We start from the raw sequence: 14,781 nt of genomic DNA on the forward strand, positions 1-14,781 counted from the left end.
TAAAACAACTTGAAAATAGCAACTCTGAAACTAGAGAGTATCAGGTTAAATGACATTGACAAAAAATGCTACCAATTCACAATGAGAACACTGACCCACTGCAGGAGGCCAACACACCCTGCTCCTGGCATCACAGCCTCACCACCGTGACTGCTGGGACAACGATATCCCTCCCAAAAAAAACGGGTTGATTACTTAAAAATGCTAGACACACACCAAAGGAGGAAAGAACCCAGTACTTGTCAATATGCAGTCTGAAGCTGTGCTGTGCTGTGCTGTGACGACACACAGATCTGAAAAAAAAAGCCTCACATGTCTATCACCTTTGCATAGATTTACATACCAGAAACCATCCTGTGAATCTCAGACTCAGTCAGGAAACGTATCCTGAACGTTTTGATAGACCTTATAAAATCATAAGTGGATAAGCAGCAAACTTATCCTCAATTAGTGTGATCATCTATTATCTCAGTGTCCACTGATACTACAAATCCCACAAAGTTCTTTGATATCATGAATTTTTACTACCTTTAAATTCAAGCATCAAGATGAAATATTGCTAAGAGTAACTTCTGATTACAAGACTTTGTAACAATCCATTTTTTAAAACAGCTAAAATTCTTCACCACTTCTTTCAACATTAGCCAGCATCAAGCCTGAAGTTGCCACCCAAATGTCGACACTCCATCCCAATCAGCACACATTAAGAACTTTTATACTCCAAGCAAACATGGAGATATGGGAGCTCAGAGTAAGATGCAGTCTCTGCCCATGAAAAACACGTCTTATAATCTTGTGCTATCGTGGTGCCTGGTTTGGCTTTGGATCTTATATTACTGTGTATGGTAGCCATTTTACAAGGACTTCCATATCCCACATGTTTTATTGATGCATCTAATTAGCACCGACTATTAATAATACGTTTGTCTGAAATGGAAATGGAAATGGAAATGGAAATGGAAATGGAAATGGAAATGGAAATGGAAATGGAAATGGAAATGGAAATGGAAATGGAAATGGAAGTGGAAATGGAAATGCTGATCCCAGCTCTTCAGCAGGCACTACTAAACAGTTAAGCCTGAAACCTCATCACTATGAATCAGATGGAGAATTTCTTAAAACAAAAAAAAATTTCATCTCCTTCTGCTACAAAGGGCTCAGCATAATCAACTCAATGAGCAATCGCTACCAGGAAACAATGCCACATTTTTTGAAAATATTCATCCACATGGTATGGCATCTGCAGCCCAACATCGACGACATACAAGTTAAATGAATAAATATTTGCATTGCAAAGTTGGATTTGTCTTGGAATACAATTGCTCCTCGTGTGGTTCTGACACATGTGCGTTGTCAAATAAATCACAGCTCACTGTATGTGCACATTAAAAACAATTTGTCTATCTTGTTAGTAGCCGTCACATACTTCAGTTTAAGAGGTGTGAAACTGGGAGGGGAAGGTTTCATAGGCCAGGGACAACTATACACGGAACCCGTCGAGGGAACCTCAAATATCCGACCCTCCAGCGCGGCAGATGCCAGCGCCCGGCACCAACACGGCGGCGGCCCCGCCGCACGGGCGGACAGGCGCGGGCCCCGCCGAGCCGCGCACCCAGCGGGACCGGGACCGGCACCGGGGCGAAGGCGGCGCGGAGAGTGCTCGTCCCCGGGGGCGGGCGTGCCTACCTCGGATTTCCACACGACGTAGGCGGCGGGGCGAGGCTCGGGCGACGAGGGCTGCCCCTTCCTCTGCTGCAGCCAGCGCCGGGGCGAGGAGAAGATGCTGTTGGCGGGGCTGGTGGTGCCGCTCAGCGCCAGGGCCGAGGGGGTGCGCGCCAGGAAGGGCAGCTCGTAGCCGGGGCTCCGCTTCCCGCGGAGGCTCTCCTCGTCGAAGAGAGCGCTGCCCGGCGGCGAGCGCTCCAGCGGGGTGCAGGGGGTGGAGAAGGAGGCGCCGTGGGGCGGCGGGGCGCCCCGAGGAGCGCGGCGCTCCCCCGGGGGGCTGCCGCCGGCCCGCGCCCGCGGCGCCCGCCCCGCGCCCTCGCCCTCCTCCCGGCCGCCGCCGATGATGGCGGGGTCGAGGCTGCGCGTCTGGCGGAGCCTCCGCTTGGAGAGGCTCTTGGCGGCGGCGGGGGCGGCGGCGGCCGGGGAGGAGCAGGAGAAGACGCTGCTCAGCAGGCTCTGCGCCGACATCGCGGCGGGCGCTGCCCCGGGCACGGCGGGGCGGCCGGGGGTCCTGCCGGGGCTCTCGCCGCCTCTGCCTCCGGCCCCCGCCACGGCGGCGCGGAGCGGCTCTCGGGGCGGCCCCCGCGGCCCGGCTCAGCCCCCGGCAGCGCGGCCCGACGGCGGCACCGCGGGGCTCATGGCGGCGTCCGGCGCCGGGGCTGCTGCGGGGCTGCCGCCGGCGCGGTCACTTTGCTGGGAGGGAGAGGGAGGGAAAAAAAAAAAAAAAGTTACGAGAGAAAAGGGGAGGGAAAACGGCAGCAGCGGAGCTTTTATCTGGGCTCGCCGCAGGCTGCCAGAGTCACTCCCCCTCGGCCGCGATGCGCAGGAGAGTCGCGGGCCGCCCCACACACACACACACCGTCCGGTCCAGCGGCGGCGGGGCCCGCCTGCCTCCCCACACGGGGCAGAAGAGCAGCGCCCCGTGTCCCTGCACTCGCCCGCACCTCGGCGCGGCCCGCACGCACGTCGGGGCGGGCACCGGCGCTGCGGGTCCCGAGCGCTGCCGCTCTGGGACGGGGCAGCTGCGCTTTGGGGAGGGAGCGGGTAGCGGAGGACAGCTGTTTTCCGGAACGATCGCTCCCGAGGGCAGCCAAGCCTCGGTCGGATCCTTCCGAGACCCGCGCCGCGTCCCCGCTGCGCTCATGGAAGCCCCGTCCGTCCCGGCTGTGCCAGGCTGAGATGATGTCTCCAGGAAAAACTTCCAGCAAAAAACAGGAAACTCACATCGTGCAGCTCACGGGACAAGGTCTTCAACGGAGCTCGGCTTGTAACTGTTCTGGCTCACTATTCTCTTACCATCCTCTGAAACACCTGCTTTGAGGGCGCATGGACCCTGCGCAGGCAGCAGGGTCACCGAGACCTGTAACTCTTGTGCTGAGTGCCTCACGGCCATAGAACAGAAAGGAGTGGGACCAGTGGAGCTAAGCCTCCTCAGGACAAGTAACTGAACGTGTCTGTCTTCCATCGAGGCTGTCTCTGTTCCCGCTCCAGGCATACGCAAGGAAGCATTTACCAGAGAGACAGAACAAGCTTGGGAAAAGCAAAATTGTAAAACAGAAACAGAACGCACAGAGAGGGACAATACCATGCAGACCCATGAAGGCAGCCAGCTCCTTCCTCACCTGGAGTGAGGGAAGCAGCCCTTCACCTGCTGAATCTGACTCCTGCCTCTTCTCCTAGCAGGGAATATTGAGAGTCCTCCTCCCCTCGCTGAGGGAGTTCAGCAGCGATGCTTGTCAGGTTCTTTCTGGATCCCCAGCACCATCATTTACTTGGTGTTTAAACTTTATTAAGTAACCTTTAGCTTCATGGGTGGGTTCGGTTCTGTTGCTATTGTGTCACTGAACGCTACAGCCACTAATTTTTCGAGCTGGAAAGCAAAACACACACCACCAAATCCTGTTTTTCTTCCTGACCTATACTTCTATTTATGGAGGAAGTGGAAGGTGCCCAAGGACAACTCCTGTGTAAGTGGCAAACCTTCCCAGTCTCAGATGAACTCACAGTTAGACTGCTGATTCCATGGGGCCTAAGCATCCTTCTTTTGACTTGAATACCCACCAGCTCCACAAACCCTCCAGTCTCTCCAAAACTGTTGCAGGCAGCTCTTAGAAAATTTGCCTAGAAGAAGACTGGTTATTTTGAAAATAATTGAAAAAAACCCAGAAGACTGGGGTATTTTCTGGGGAAAAAAATTGTGTTGTGGTCTCTGGGGTCCTGGAGGCAATGCACGTAAATGCTCTATGGCAGCACTTTCTGGTTTCATCAACAGAGTGATAAAGAGCAACAGCACACAAGTACATCAGCTTTCAAAGGGAGGTGTTCTGGTTTTAGGTAATGTTTCCAAATTAGATTTTATTTTTTTGTATGCAAAGTAGCTTTCCCCCCTTATTTTAATAAACTGTCCTATTGCCTAATTCCGAGTTTCTCCAGAGCTAAGGTTTCAGCTGTTTCTGTTTAAAGCTTCATTTCATTTTGCCTCCTCATTAATGCCTTCAGTAAGGTCTCATGCTTGAAACTAAATAGAAGGTCTGAAGCATAAAACAATCTGCATTTTTTTTCTGCAGTTCTCTGCCCATTCTAGCAATTTGGTTGAGAGACACATCTGCAATACAACTATACATACACGTGACTCCAAGAATTTGCTTTTTTTGTCCTCTACAAGCATATCATGGGAACATAAAGCAACAGGATGATATGAGGAAAAAGGCAGAGAGGGAAATTCAGAGCTATAAGGAACTCATCACGTGAGGAGTAGAGAGGACAACCACATTTGCCTCCAAAATTCACCAGAAACTGTTCCCGCACTCTCTGTAGGGTGCATTGCCCACTTTGAAGGGCTGATACTCTTGGGCACAGCTGGCTGCCAGCAGGCAAACCTCCAAGTTTCCGATTCAGATCCTTACACACTGCACACACAGCCTGTGAAAGGAGACTGAAACGATCAGATAAGTGCATAGTTAGGAGCATACGTCAGCTTATGAGTAGCAACTCTAAATGAAGTGGGGGCAAAGCATTCTTATTTCCACCTGCCTCAGCCCAGCTATTACTTATTGCCCAGCTGGTTTTCTTCATAAAAGCCCCCATGAAAAATTACAGTTTTCTTGAGACAGAGACCTGGAGGATCACAGCTGCAATTCAAAGAGTAAATGCAGCATATGTATGTAAAAATGTTCTGTGTAGACAACTTTGCTCCTGGTCTTAGCTGCTGTCTGCATCTTTCAGGGGAAACAGCAATAAAGGCACTTATTGATTATTTTTGAAGTTTCTGTTCATTATCACTATGAACTGCATTATTGTGAGACCTGGCAGCACCACCCTAAAATAGGGTTGAGCTCTAGTGGGTATGGTACAAGTACAGAACAAAAACAGTCCTAATTCCCAAATTTTACTGATAACTTCCAGCCACAAGATACTGGCTGGGCAGCCATATCTTCAGAGGACTCGTGAGATAATACTAGTTGATTTGATGTTGCTATAGGCTTTCTTTTCTGAGGCAAAACACTGGAACAGGCTGCCCAAGGGTAGTGGTGGAGTCACTGTCCCTGGAGGTATTTAAAAAACCTGCAGAAGGGGCTCTAAATGATTTCATGATTCAGCTTATGCCTTCATTGCCTTGACCTTCACCAATAGTCTCCTAGCCCTTTGTGCCTCAAGGTGAAAAAACTTAAATAGGGGAAAAGGACCAAGTGTGGATTTTTTCTTGAGGAGTCACAGCCCATGCAAGTCTCAGGAGCCAGTGGGGATGAATATGAGGGTGCTCAAAGAGCTGGATGATGTCATTGGAAGGCCACTTTTTATGTTTGAAAGGCCATCAAATTTTTGGGAAGTATCTAATGGCTTGGAAAAGGCTAAATGTTGCACCTGCCTTCAAAAAGAGCAAGGACTACCCAAGCTGCTACAGGCTGGTGACTTCACTTCAGGAGAATCACAAAAAAAACTTCTCTTGGAAGCCATTTCTTGGCACAAAGAGGAAAAACATGTGACTGGAAAGACCCAGCATGAATTTACCAAGGCTGATCATCAGTACTGGAACAGGTTGTGGAATCTCTATCACCAGTGGTTTTCAAGATCTAACCAAAGAAGGCACTAAGCAATCTTGTCTTAGTTTAGTTTTTGCCCTTCTGTGACCATGAGACCTCTTGAGGTTCCCTCCAACTTGAATCACTTTCTGGTTCTAAACAAATACTAATTTAGAATCAAAGTCAAAAAAACATTAACCTTCAGAAAATTTTCAGTGACTTTGTGTAAATGCCTATCACCTGACTTATTAACAAGTGTGTTACATGGGCAAATTTTAGACAAACTATGGTCTTATTGTTATTTTAACAATGTCTGGTTTTATCAATGCCCCATTACACTGAAAGTGGAAGGACATGCTGTCACCCATTTTGGTTGAATTTTTAAAAAATTATTTTTTATAAAAATGAGAGTGTATTCATCTCACAAATTAAGTAAAGCCTGTTTTGTTCAGACTTCTGAAAAATCCCTGAAAATATGAGTGATTTGGAAAATAGTAACTTTTTGTTACTCTAATTATTTCTTTAGAGTTTATTAAGCATTAAAAAACTCACAAAGCCACTCTTTTATCTTACTTTTTTCTTCTTTTTTCTTACAGAAGAATTCCTAACTTTGTCATTCCTGGGATTTGATTTTTTGGACCCAAAGAGTTTTACCTAAAATATATCTCTCCCAGTCTATCTGTGAAATTCTTTTTACATAACTTTTGTCTTTTTTGAAGTGGAATTAATATATAGACTTTTCAGCACAGCACTCAAGGCTGCTCCTCCAGAAGAGAGAGTGCTACAGAGGCGTTTGTGGAAGCAGTTGTGGAATGGGGAGCCAGCACCTAGCTTTGGCTCCAGCGGGGTTCAACCTTCACCAGCTAGTGACCTACTCAGTGCTTAGCTAGTGCTTAGCTGCGTCTGTGTGACAGCACCCGAAAAAAAAAAAAAAAAAAAGCCATTTTATGTAAAGAGAACAGGCTTATTTATACTGGGAGAAGTGATATAATGCCATTAGTCCTGAAAACGTTTGCTATACTGAAGCAATAATAATGACATCGGGGTGCCCATTACATATCCATACAGATGTTATATACACAGTCTGCAAATATATTATATAGCATATTGTATCCGTAACTAAACATGGTGTACACATTTGTATATGCGTGTGTATATATACACACGTACATATGTACGTTTAGATATACATATATATATAAAGAGCATCCATATGTATTCACCGGTATTGGGGGATATTTTGTGAGAGCGAGAGGGAGCATTGCGCTCCCCGTGTCCCCGTCCGGCCCGTCGGTGCCACACGGACAAACCCTCGGACAAACAAACCCTCCCGAGCTCCCGGGCCCGCCGAGCCGGGGGCGGGGCCGGGGCGGGGCTTGGGCTGCGGCCCCGCCCCGCGCGGCCCCGCCCCCGCCGCGCGCGCCGCCGCAGCCGCCGTGCCGATGCCACGTGGGAGGCGGCGGAGCCGCCGCCGCCGCCGGGCCGGAGCCGCGGCCCCGCTGACGCTGGGGACGGCGCTCGCCGGGCGGCGCGAGGAGGGGAGGTCGCGGAGCCCCCGGGACCGCGCCGGGATCGCCGAGACCCGATGGGTGCTCGGCGCGGTAGCGCCCGGCTCGCGGCTCGGCCTCCCGGGCCTAGAGGCGCTGGCGGCGGCGGCCGGGCCTAGGGGCGGCTCCCCGCCCTGGGCGGCGCCATCGCTGCTGCAGGTGCCGGCGGCGGCCCAGCCGGCCCCGCGGCGGGACGGCAGCGACCTGCCGGCCGGCGCGCCCGCCGCCCTGGCCGTGCTGCGCCTCCAGCCCGGCGCCGAGGGCTCGGCGCGGGCGGCAGCGGCGGCGGCCGGGGCCGCGCCGCGCCTGCGGACCGTCTACGTGAACCCGCGCTGGCTGGAGCGCCAGGCCGCGCTGGGGGCGGCGGCGGCGGCCGCCAGCCCCTGCGCCGAGGCGGCGGCAGCGGCGAGCGGCGCGGCCGGGGCCCCAGCACCGGCCCCGGCTCCGGCTCCGGCTCCGGCCCCGGCCCCGGCCCCGGCCCCGGCTCCGGCACCGGCGGCTCCGGCGGCGGCGGGGCAGGGCGAGGCCGAGGCGGCGGCCACCCCCTACGTGGGGCTGCGGCGGCCGCTGGGCTACAAGCTGGCCAAGGCCACCAAGGAGCGGATCTGGCGGGGGGAGTTCATTGACCTCTTTTCCTTGCTCCACACAGAGCTGGCCCCCGAGCACGGCCCGCGCCCGGGGGACACGCTGGACCAGTGGGTCTCGGCCTTCCTGGTGTACGCCAGCGTGCTGTGCGAGAAGCACCCGGCGCGCTGCGGAGCCATGTTCAAGTACCTGGACACCATCCGCAAGCTGCACGCCACCTACGGCGGCACCTCCTGGATGAACTACGATGAGGACTTCCGGCGGCGGGCGGCCAAGAACCCCTCACTGCCCTGGGGCGACGTGGACTTGGACCTGTGGATGAAGTGGATGGCGCCCCTCAAGTCGCTTGTCCCCAGGCGCCCGCGTGCTGACAGCGAGACGCAGGCCTCGCCGGCCCAGCCGCCACCGCCGGGCCAGAGCCCCAAGCAGGAGGAGAAAAGCCAGGTGTGATGGGCCGATGGCCGCGTGTTTCTCTGCTCTGCTGGCTGGGCATGGTGCTCCCTCGGACGGGAAGAGGAGAAAGGGGCAGTTGGGGTGCCCTTGTCTTGGTCGGCAGCTCTCGTCTCATGGCACCGACCATTTGCTCGTGCTGACCGTGGGACGCGGTGTCGTGGGTGCCCAGCTGGCCACCGTGAGAGGTGTGCACGTGGATGGATGCTCTGAGCAAATGTTTGAGCATTTATTGCTCCAGCCACCAAAAAAAAAGGAACCCCACTAATTCCTTCTTCTGGTATATTTTTGCGTTTTCCTGAAGACATTAGAAGAAAGATGTTCTGTGGTTTTGTTCTTTTCCTCTGAGTTGCCTTTAAAAAATCAACTTTCTCAGCAATACAGTTAACTGTATGTAAGGCAAAGAGTACAGACTCTCCTGTTACTATGGGAGTATGTGGGCAGTTGCAGGCAGCGTGGGATGGCAAAAAAATGGATATGAATAAAGATAAACTTCAATAAGAATGGCTACAGTGTGCAAATTCACAGTGATTTGAAGATTAAACCTGTTTTGGGCCTCACTAGATTTAATCCACGAGTTGGAACCTGTTTTATGGAAAATTATGAGTGTGATTAGGAGAAGTAGGGAGGATTTTGTGTACTTTTGCTTTCATTAGAGCATCACTATATGAGTTTGTATAAGCTGTGGTGGATGCAGGCAGGTTTACCCTTTCGCCTGCCTGAGGCATGACACTGAGCTCCACAGCTACAAGGCTGCCTGTCTATCTTAGGGATTGTGCTGCTTCTCTTACACTGGTGACTGAAGTCTGCCAAACCCCTAGCACAGAAAATGTTGAGTTTCATACCAGCTGAATGGTGACAGATTCTGGTTTGTTTTTTGTTTCTAACCATTTGTCTTACAATTAAGTTATCAGATGCTGTGCTTCCCTGGGATTGCCAGTACAGAGGGGCTAAGTTCTTTGACTCGTGTTAGCCTGGTCGCTTTTCAGGCATCTGAAAGTGCTTGGTGTATCACACCAAGTCTTGCCTTTGGTACCTATAAAAACTAACTTCTCTAGGCCAACCTGTGACAAAGAAAGGGAGCAAACGCCACGCAGCAAGATAGATAAACCCAGGCCTGTTGGCCTTGCACCTTCTGTGGTTGATGCTCTGTGTTCTGCAGCTTTTTCTGATATATCTGTTTACTTTTCTTCAGTCTCATGGTGAACAGCTCAGTTCTTGTTTTCCAACAGATCTTATGTGAACACCAGATGGGCAATGGTTTGTAGCTTTCATGTCATCTCAGACTGGACCTTCAGCTTGTCAACTTCTTCCACAGCAGTTGGTCTGTCAGTGCTGAGCTTTGCTTGCTTGTCTGCTGAGGCACTAGGGGTCTCAATCCCCTTTGATTTCATGGAAATTTCCTAGTTGATTTTTATCAGTGGCATTGGTGTATTTTTCCCCCAGAAAGTGTGTAAAGAAAAAAATAAACATGTTTATTTTAACTTAAAAAATACCAAAAGTTAAATTTTTGTAAAATGAGTAGTACTTTAGCAACACAGTGAAAAAGTAAAACTTGTGTAATTAATTGTTGTGGTTTCAGCCACCTTTCTGCTACTAGAGCAGTTTTTAATTGGTAGCATATAGTCTCCTATAACTGTTAAAAAATGTCCTTAAGTGATGGTTTGAGTAGCTATTGAATGTAGATGAGGCCTAGGATAAAGCATGAGTTTATAATTGGCAAGGTCGCAGCAAGAAAATATTTTCTTGGAGGTGACCTGTGCGTTTTCCCATCTCCCCAGCTCCTTTCAAGCTCTGTTTGTGTTGTGTAAAACTACTTCAGCAAAATAAGATGTGACATCACACTTGGGCAAAAGAACTGGAGAATTAAAATAGGTGTTTTACTTTTTTCCCAGATTATTTGAACTGATTTTGTTTTTGCAGTTTTGAGGGATAGCATTAGGCAGCCTGACTGGATTTCATTTCCCCTTTTAGACCCAAGACTCCTTGAATTTCAGCATCATTTAGTTTAGTGCCTGTATCTCCAATTCTGCTTTCCCACAGATTGTTAGATAGTAAAAATGAAGTCAAAGTGTACAAAGTGTTGTGTCTGAAGATAGCTGTCCTTTCTAAGGCACTGGTGAAGAGCTGTAACTTTACATGGAAAGAACAAAGTCAGAAGTCCTAGTTTTAGTTTGAGTGTGATAGGACATGTGTAGGATAGCTGAGATTTATTCTGGCAAATTTATGTCTGTATTTATAACTTCAGACAATTCTCTTTTTTCCCTAGACTCCATGAAAACAGAAGACCAGTTGGGATGGGAGTCAGACTAAGTGGGTGAGTTTATTTATAAAACTGAATAACTTTGGATCTTAAATATTTGCAGATTTGTTAAATACAGAATTTCTTATTGGTGCCAACAGCCTGACTCCGTTGGTGTTTAAGTGGAGCTCTGGTATTCTAGTGCATTCTTTTACCTCTGCTTCTGTTGCGTTGCAAGCTGTGCTAGAGAAGACGTAGGAAATTGATTTTACCCAATCAGCAATTGTAACAATGGACTACAAACCTGCAGAGCAAGCCAGTTTGCTGGAAAACAGGAATTCCTGCAGCGCAGCACTTGTCACAGACTATCCAAAGAGGGCAAAGATTCAGGAAGGTGAATAAATTGAACACTGGTTGAATGAGGTCAGGAACACTCTCCCGGAGGAGAATCCTGACCTAAAATACTACTTTGAAAGTAAAAGCCAATTTAATGTGCAGATTAAACCTTCTCATTTGACCAAACGTGTGCAATCCTGGATCTTTGCAGATCACAACCGGACACTTCAAAACCTTGTGTATTATATTTGTTAAAAAAAAAATAAATCATAACTTGTCTTGTTACAGCTGTTACTTTTGCCATTTCATCGAGAGTATCTGCAACTTAAATGTGTATTTGACTCAAAAAAGTGTCATACACTCGGGATAATAACTCAGGTTGTCAACAGAATTATTCTGTGAGGCTCAGTATCCTCTCCATTGTTCTGCATTAACTGTTGCCGTCATTGCCAATAGCCCAATTGTGCATTATAAAATTCTTCATCAATTATAATGATTCATCTAAGTTATAATTCTTTATTTTTATCCTAGTAGAATACTTAAAATCCTGACCATCAGACTAGACCTTTGTAGTCTGGTGTTCATGAAAATGTTTTTCACTGATTCACAGTCTTCATTCTGCATCTCAGTATTTTGTTTTCTTCTTTTTCCTCACATACTAAGAGGTATGGTCAAGGTAATACTGTGATCCAGTAATGCACATTATGGTAAGGGTTTGCCTTTAGTTGTTTCAGGAAAAAGCTTCTCCCTTTCTCAATATTTTCAATAATACGCATAACATAAAATGTTTGTAAATTGATATCAAACTGTTTGTGACTTCACCTAAATAAATTTTTATATTTAAATGCTATTCTTAATCTTATCGGGTTTTTTCCTCCCTTGTTCTTATATTGCCACTTTGCTTTTGTATTCCCTTTTTTCCATCACCTGACTTTTTACACAATTTCTGGTTTTCAGTTATTAAAGCACGACTGAATTTTAACTAACAAGTGAAAATAAATCAGCCTTTGGAATTTTCTTCCATTATTTTGCATAAAGACTTCATAATGTAGCTGTAGTTGTTGTGGCTTATTCATCTGCCAGTTTTTGAGACAGTGATAGCACATATCAGGCCTTGAAAATGAAATAGCTTCTGTACTAAAATACCATTATCTTAATAGCCTCCAAACTGAAACCGACCTAGTGAATGCTGAGATTCCTGCATTTGATGCAGTAGAATACAGAGCACTTTTACACATTACAAAAGTACTTTTTGTTTTCAAGAAGGATGTTAAGCTAAATCATCATATCACTTGTGCTATTTTTCCCTTGCCCTCCTGTTTTAAGAAATCAGAACTTGGTTACCCTCTGGTCTGTGCTGTGTTCATTACTGTCATTGCTACATGAAGCACATGGCTGCCTGCATCACTGCTGGCATCTCTGCCTGAGCAAGTGCTGTAATAGTGGCAGGATTTGGGGAGAGGTCTGGGAAGAGGTGGATGTAGAGCGAGGAAGGGTGAGCAAAAATTGGTCTCATCTGTCTCCCTTATGAATTGTACAAGTGTGGGTCTTAACCTACAGACTTGCACCAGCAAAGCAGCAACAGTTTTGGTTTTTTTGTCCTCGTTGGGAGCAGCATAGCCAGCTGGAGTCTAAAACATTTCCTAATGTTCTTTGCTGAGTCCTTCTGCCAAGAATGTTTTGGGTTTGTTTGTTACTCTCCAGCTTTCATACAGTCTGGTGCCCTTCCTGGCACTGTGTCACTGCCCAGTCTCCTGGTTGCTCCTGGTTCTGGGTTGTTCCACCCTGTCTTCCATATCTGCTGCAGAGAATTGCCAGTGCTCTACCTTGCTGTCCAGTGCCAGTGGCTGTTTAAAGTTGCTGCCTTCTTTCATAATGAAATTGTGTTTCATGTTATTGGCAGTGATGTTTTTGCAATATGTGGGACCTTCTCCCTTCTTGGTTGGTTTTCTTCCTCACTCTGAGCCACCCTGTAATTTCAGTGTGGTACTTGTGCATCCTTGCTTTAGGATTTATTGTTGCATGTATGCTTTGCCTCTCATTGCTGTGCTGTAAAATTCTGCAGGAAATTTTCTTCTACACTAGTTTCTCATTAAAATGCTGGACTTCAAGGGGTTTCTTCAAATTTCAACAGTTAAGTTACTGCTCGGGTTTCCCTCAGTCCTTGACAGTGGGGAATAACCCTTTAAATGCTGTGTGAGGACAGAGCGCACATTTGGAGAGAGGCTTGGGATTGAACTATGATTCTGCAGTGGAAACCAGTGATATACAGGAGTTATTTTTCTATAAATACTATTTATGGAAGTGTTATTTCAGGATGTCTTTGGTGTAGCTGCAATTTTTTTTGCTTTGCTTAAAAAATTTTGAGCATTTATACAAAGGTGCAGCAGAGGTTTTCACAAAGACTGATGGAATTTCCAGTTGGGAATATTTGTGAAGTGTGTGGGAATTAATTTGTTTAGAGGATCAGCAGTTATGGAAAAACAGTTTTCTCTCAGTTAACTAGAATTAAGGAGCATACTTTTGAGGAGTAATTTCAAATATGTTTATTTTTAGGAATTTTAGGAATTTGTCCCACAAATGTGCTTTCTCGTGTGCTAGATTTTTATGCATTGTTATTGCAAAGAACAAATCAAAACTAGTGCAGTTTGATTCTTGACAGCACAAAACAAGTTGCAACATAGGAATTCCTAAGACTAAAACGTGTAATTCTTTTAAGTAAGCTGACATGCTTGGGAAGTTCAGAGTTGAGCTGTAGCAGAAGTATAGTCAAATAAGTGGGATTTCTAACTTCCACCTGTGTGCTGCAGCTCAGTTAGAGGTATTTGAAGCATCTGAAAAGAGAAGGCCGTTATTACTCTTCTAGCCGTATTAGTACAATGATGTGTCTGTAAAGATAAGGTGACAGCAGAATGTTTTGCATGTGAGGCAGCCTGTTGCATCTGCAGAGCAAAATTATTTCCGACCTCTGATGAGATCTTCTCAGTTACTCAGTGTGACTTCCAATTAAAGCTGCAGACATTGGTTTCCCATCTTCTGCTGTCTTGAATCATCTTACCAAGTTGGTTATCTTCTTTACAGAAATCTGGTGAGCACAGCAGACATCTTCTGAGGGCAGCATCTGATCAGCCTGTCTGTATGTTTGGAGCCTTTAGCTCAGTGTGGGTAGTTCTGCCAAGTTGTGTGGTCTAGTGTGAAGGAAGTCAGAGTGTGTCTTCAAGTGTGGCTGCGTAGAAAGCACACAGGAGGCTCCCCAGCTACCTGCAAGGCTTGTGTGGTTTTGAGAAGCCAGTGGCATTGGCAGTATTTTTTTTTGTGTCCACTCCTCTGGTAAAAATTAAACCCAAAAGCTCCAGCGACTTTTGTAACCATTGAGGGAAGAGATGTGACTCAGTTCTAACAGCCTTGGTGTTGGTGGAAATATTGCCTGGTGAAGTTACCAAACTTCTTTTCAGGTCATAGGCTTAACAGGGACTGCAACAATTGATAGTGTCTGTGGGAGTGCTTTTGATAACTCTTCCTACTAATAGATTACATCTCTGAAAACTTGGCTGGGGAAACTAAAGATCTTATTTTCCCCTCTTGTTTTGGTACCCAGGTTCAGTTTTTACCCTGTCATGAAGTTTAGCATGCCTCAGCCCAACCCAGTAAAGGACATTTTGATCCATAAAATCTTATGGATCCAGCTTTTTTTTTTTTCTTCACCTGAGAATTCTCATCGAAACCATTTGGCATTGGTGCAGTTCAGCAGTTTACTGGGCAATCATCAAAGAAGCAGTAGAGATTTAAATAGCAGGAACATGTTTACAATATCTTACTATTTGTAAACTTGAAATAGTTCAATAAGTACTTTTACCTTTTTTGGTGGTTGTAGCTC

The 14,781-nt window shown here is 47.4% G+C and overlaps 2 protein-coding genes across 2 annotated transcripts in view; one reads left to right on the plus strand and one right to left on the minus strand.

Annotated features, from left to right (window-relative positions):
- ARHGAP6 (Rho GTPase activating protein 6) overlaps window positions 1-2,399 on the minus strand; it is a 302,154-nt gene extending 299,755 nt beyond the window's left edge. Inside the window, exon 1 of the mRNA XM_056497746.1 lies at window positions 1,687-2,399. Coding sequence (XP_056353721.1) covers window positions 1,687-2,190 — 504 coding nt within the window. The 5' untranslated portion in view covers window positions 2,191-2,399. The remainder of the gene's footprint in view (window positions 1-1,686) is intronic.
- A 4,771-nt stretch (window positions 2,400-7,170) lies between these two features.
- Window positions 7,171-11,754, plus strand: LOC130266948 (skin secretory protein xP2-like). The gene is made up of 3 exons (XM_056516231.1): window positions 7,171-8,320; window positions 10,596-10,643; window positions 10,730-11,754. Exons 1-2 carry the CDS (start codon window positions 7,187-7,189, stop codon window positions 10,602-10,604), a joined length of 1,143 nt encoding a protein of 380 aa, XP_056372206.1. The 5' UTR covers window positions 7,171-7,186; the 3' UTR covers window positions 10,605-10,643; window positions 10,730-11,754.
- The last annotated feature ends 3,027 nt before the right edge of the window (window positions 11,755-14,781 follow it).

Source organism: Oenanthe melanoleuca, chromosome 1 (genome assembly GCF_029582105.1).
Source record: "Oenanthe melanoleuca isolate GR-GAL-2019-014 chromosome 1, OMel1.0, whole genome shotgun sequence".
NCBI classification, from domain to species: Eukaryota; Metazoa; Chordata; class Aves; order Passeriformes; family Muscicapidae; genus Oenanthe; species Oenanthe melanoleuca.

What these genes read in the sequence shown, in the direction of transcription:
- LOC130266948 (XM_056516231.1), top strand. Translation starts at nt 7,187, where the DNA reads ATGCCACGTGGGAGGCGGCGGAGCCGCCGCCGCCGCCGGGCCGGAGCC.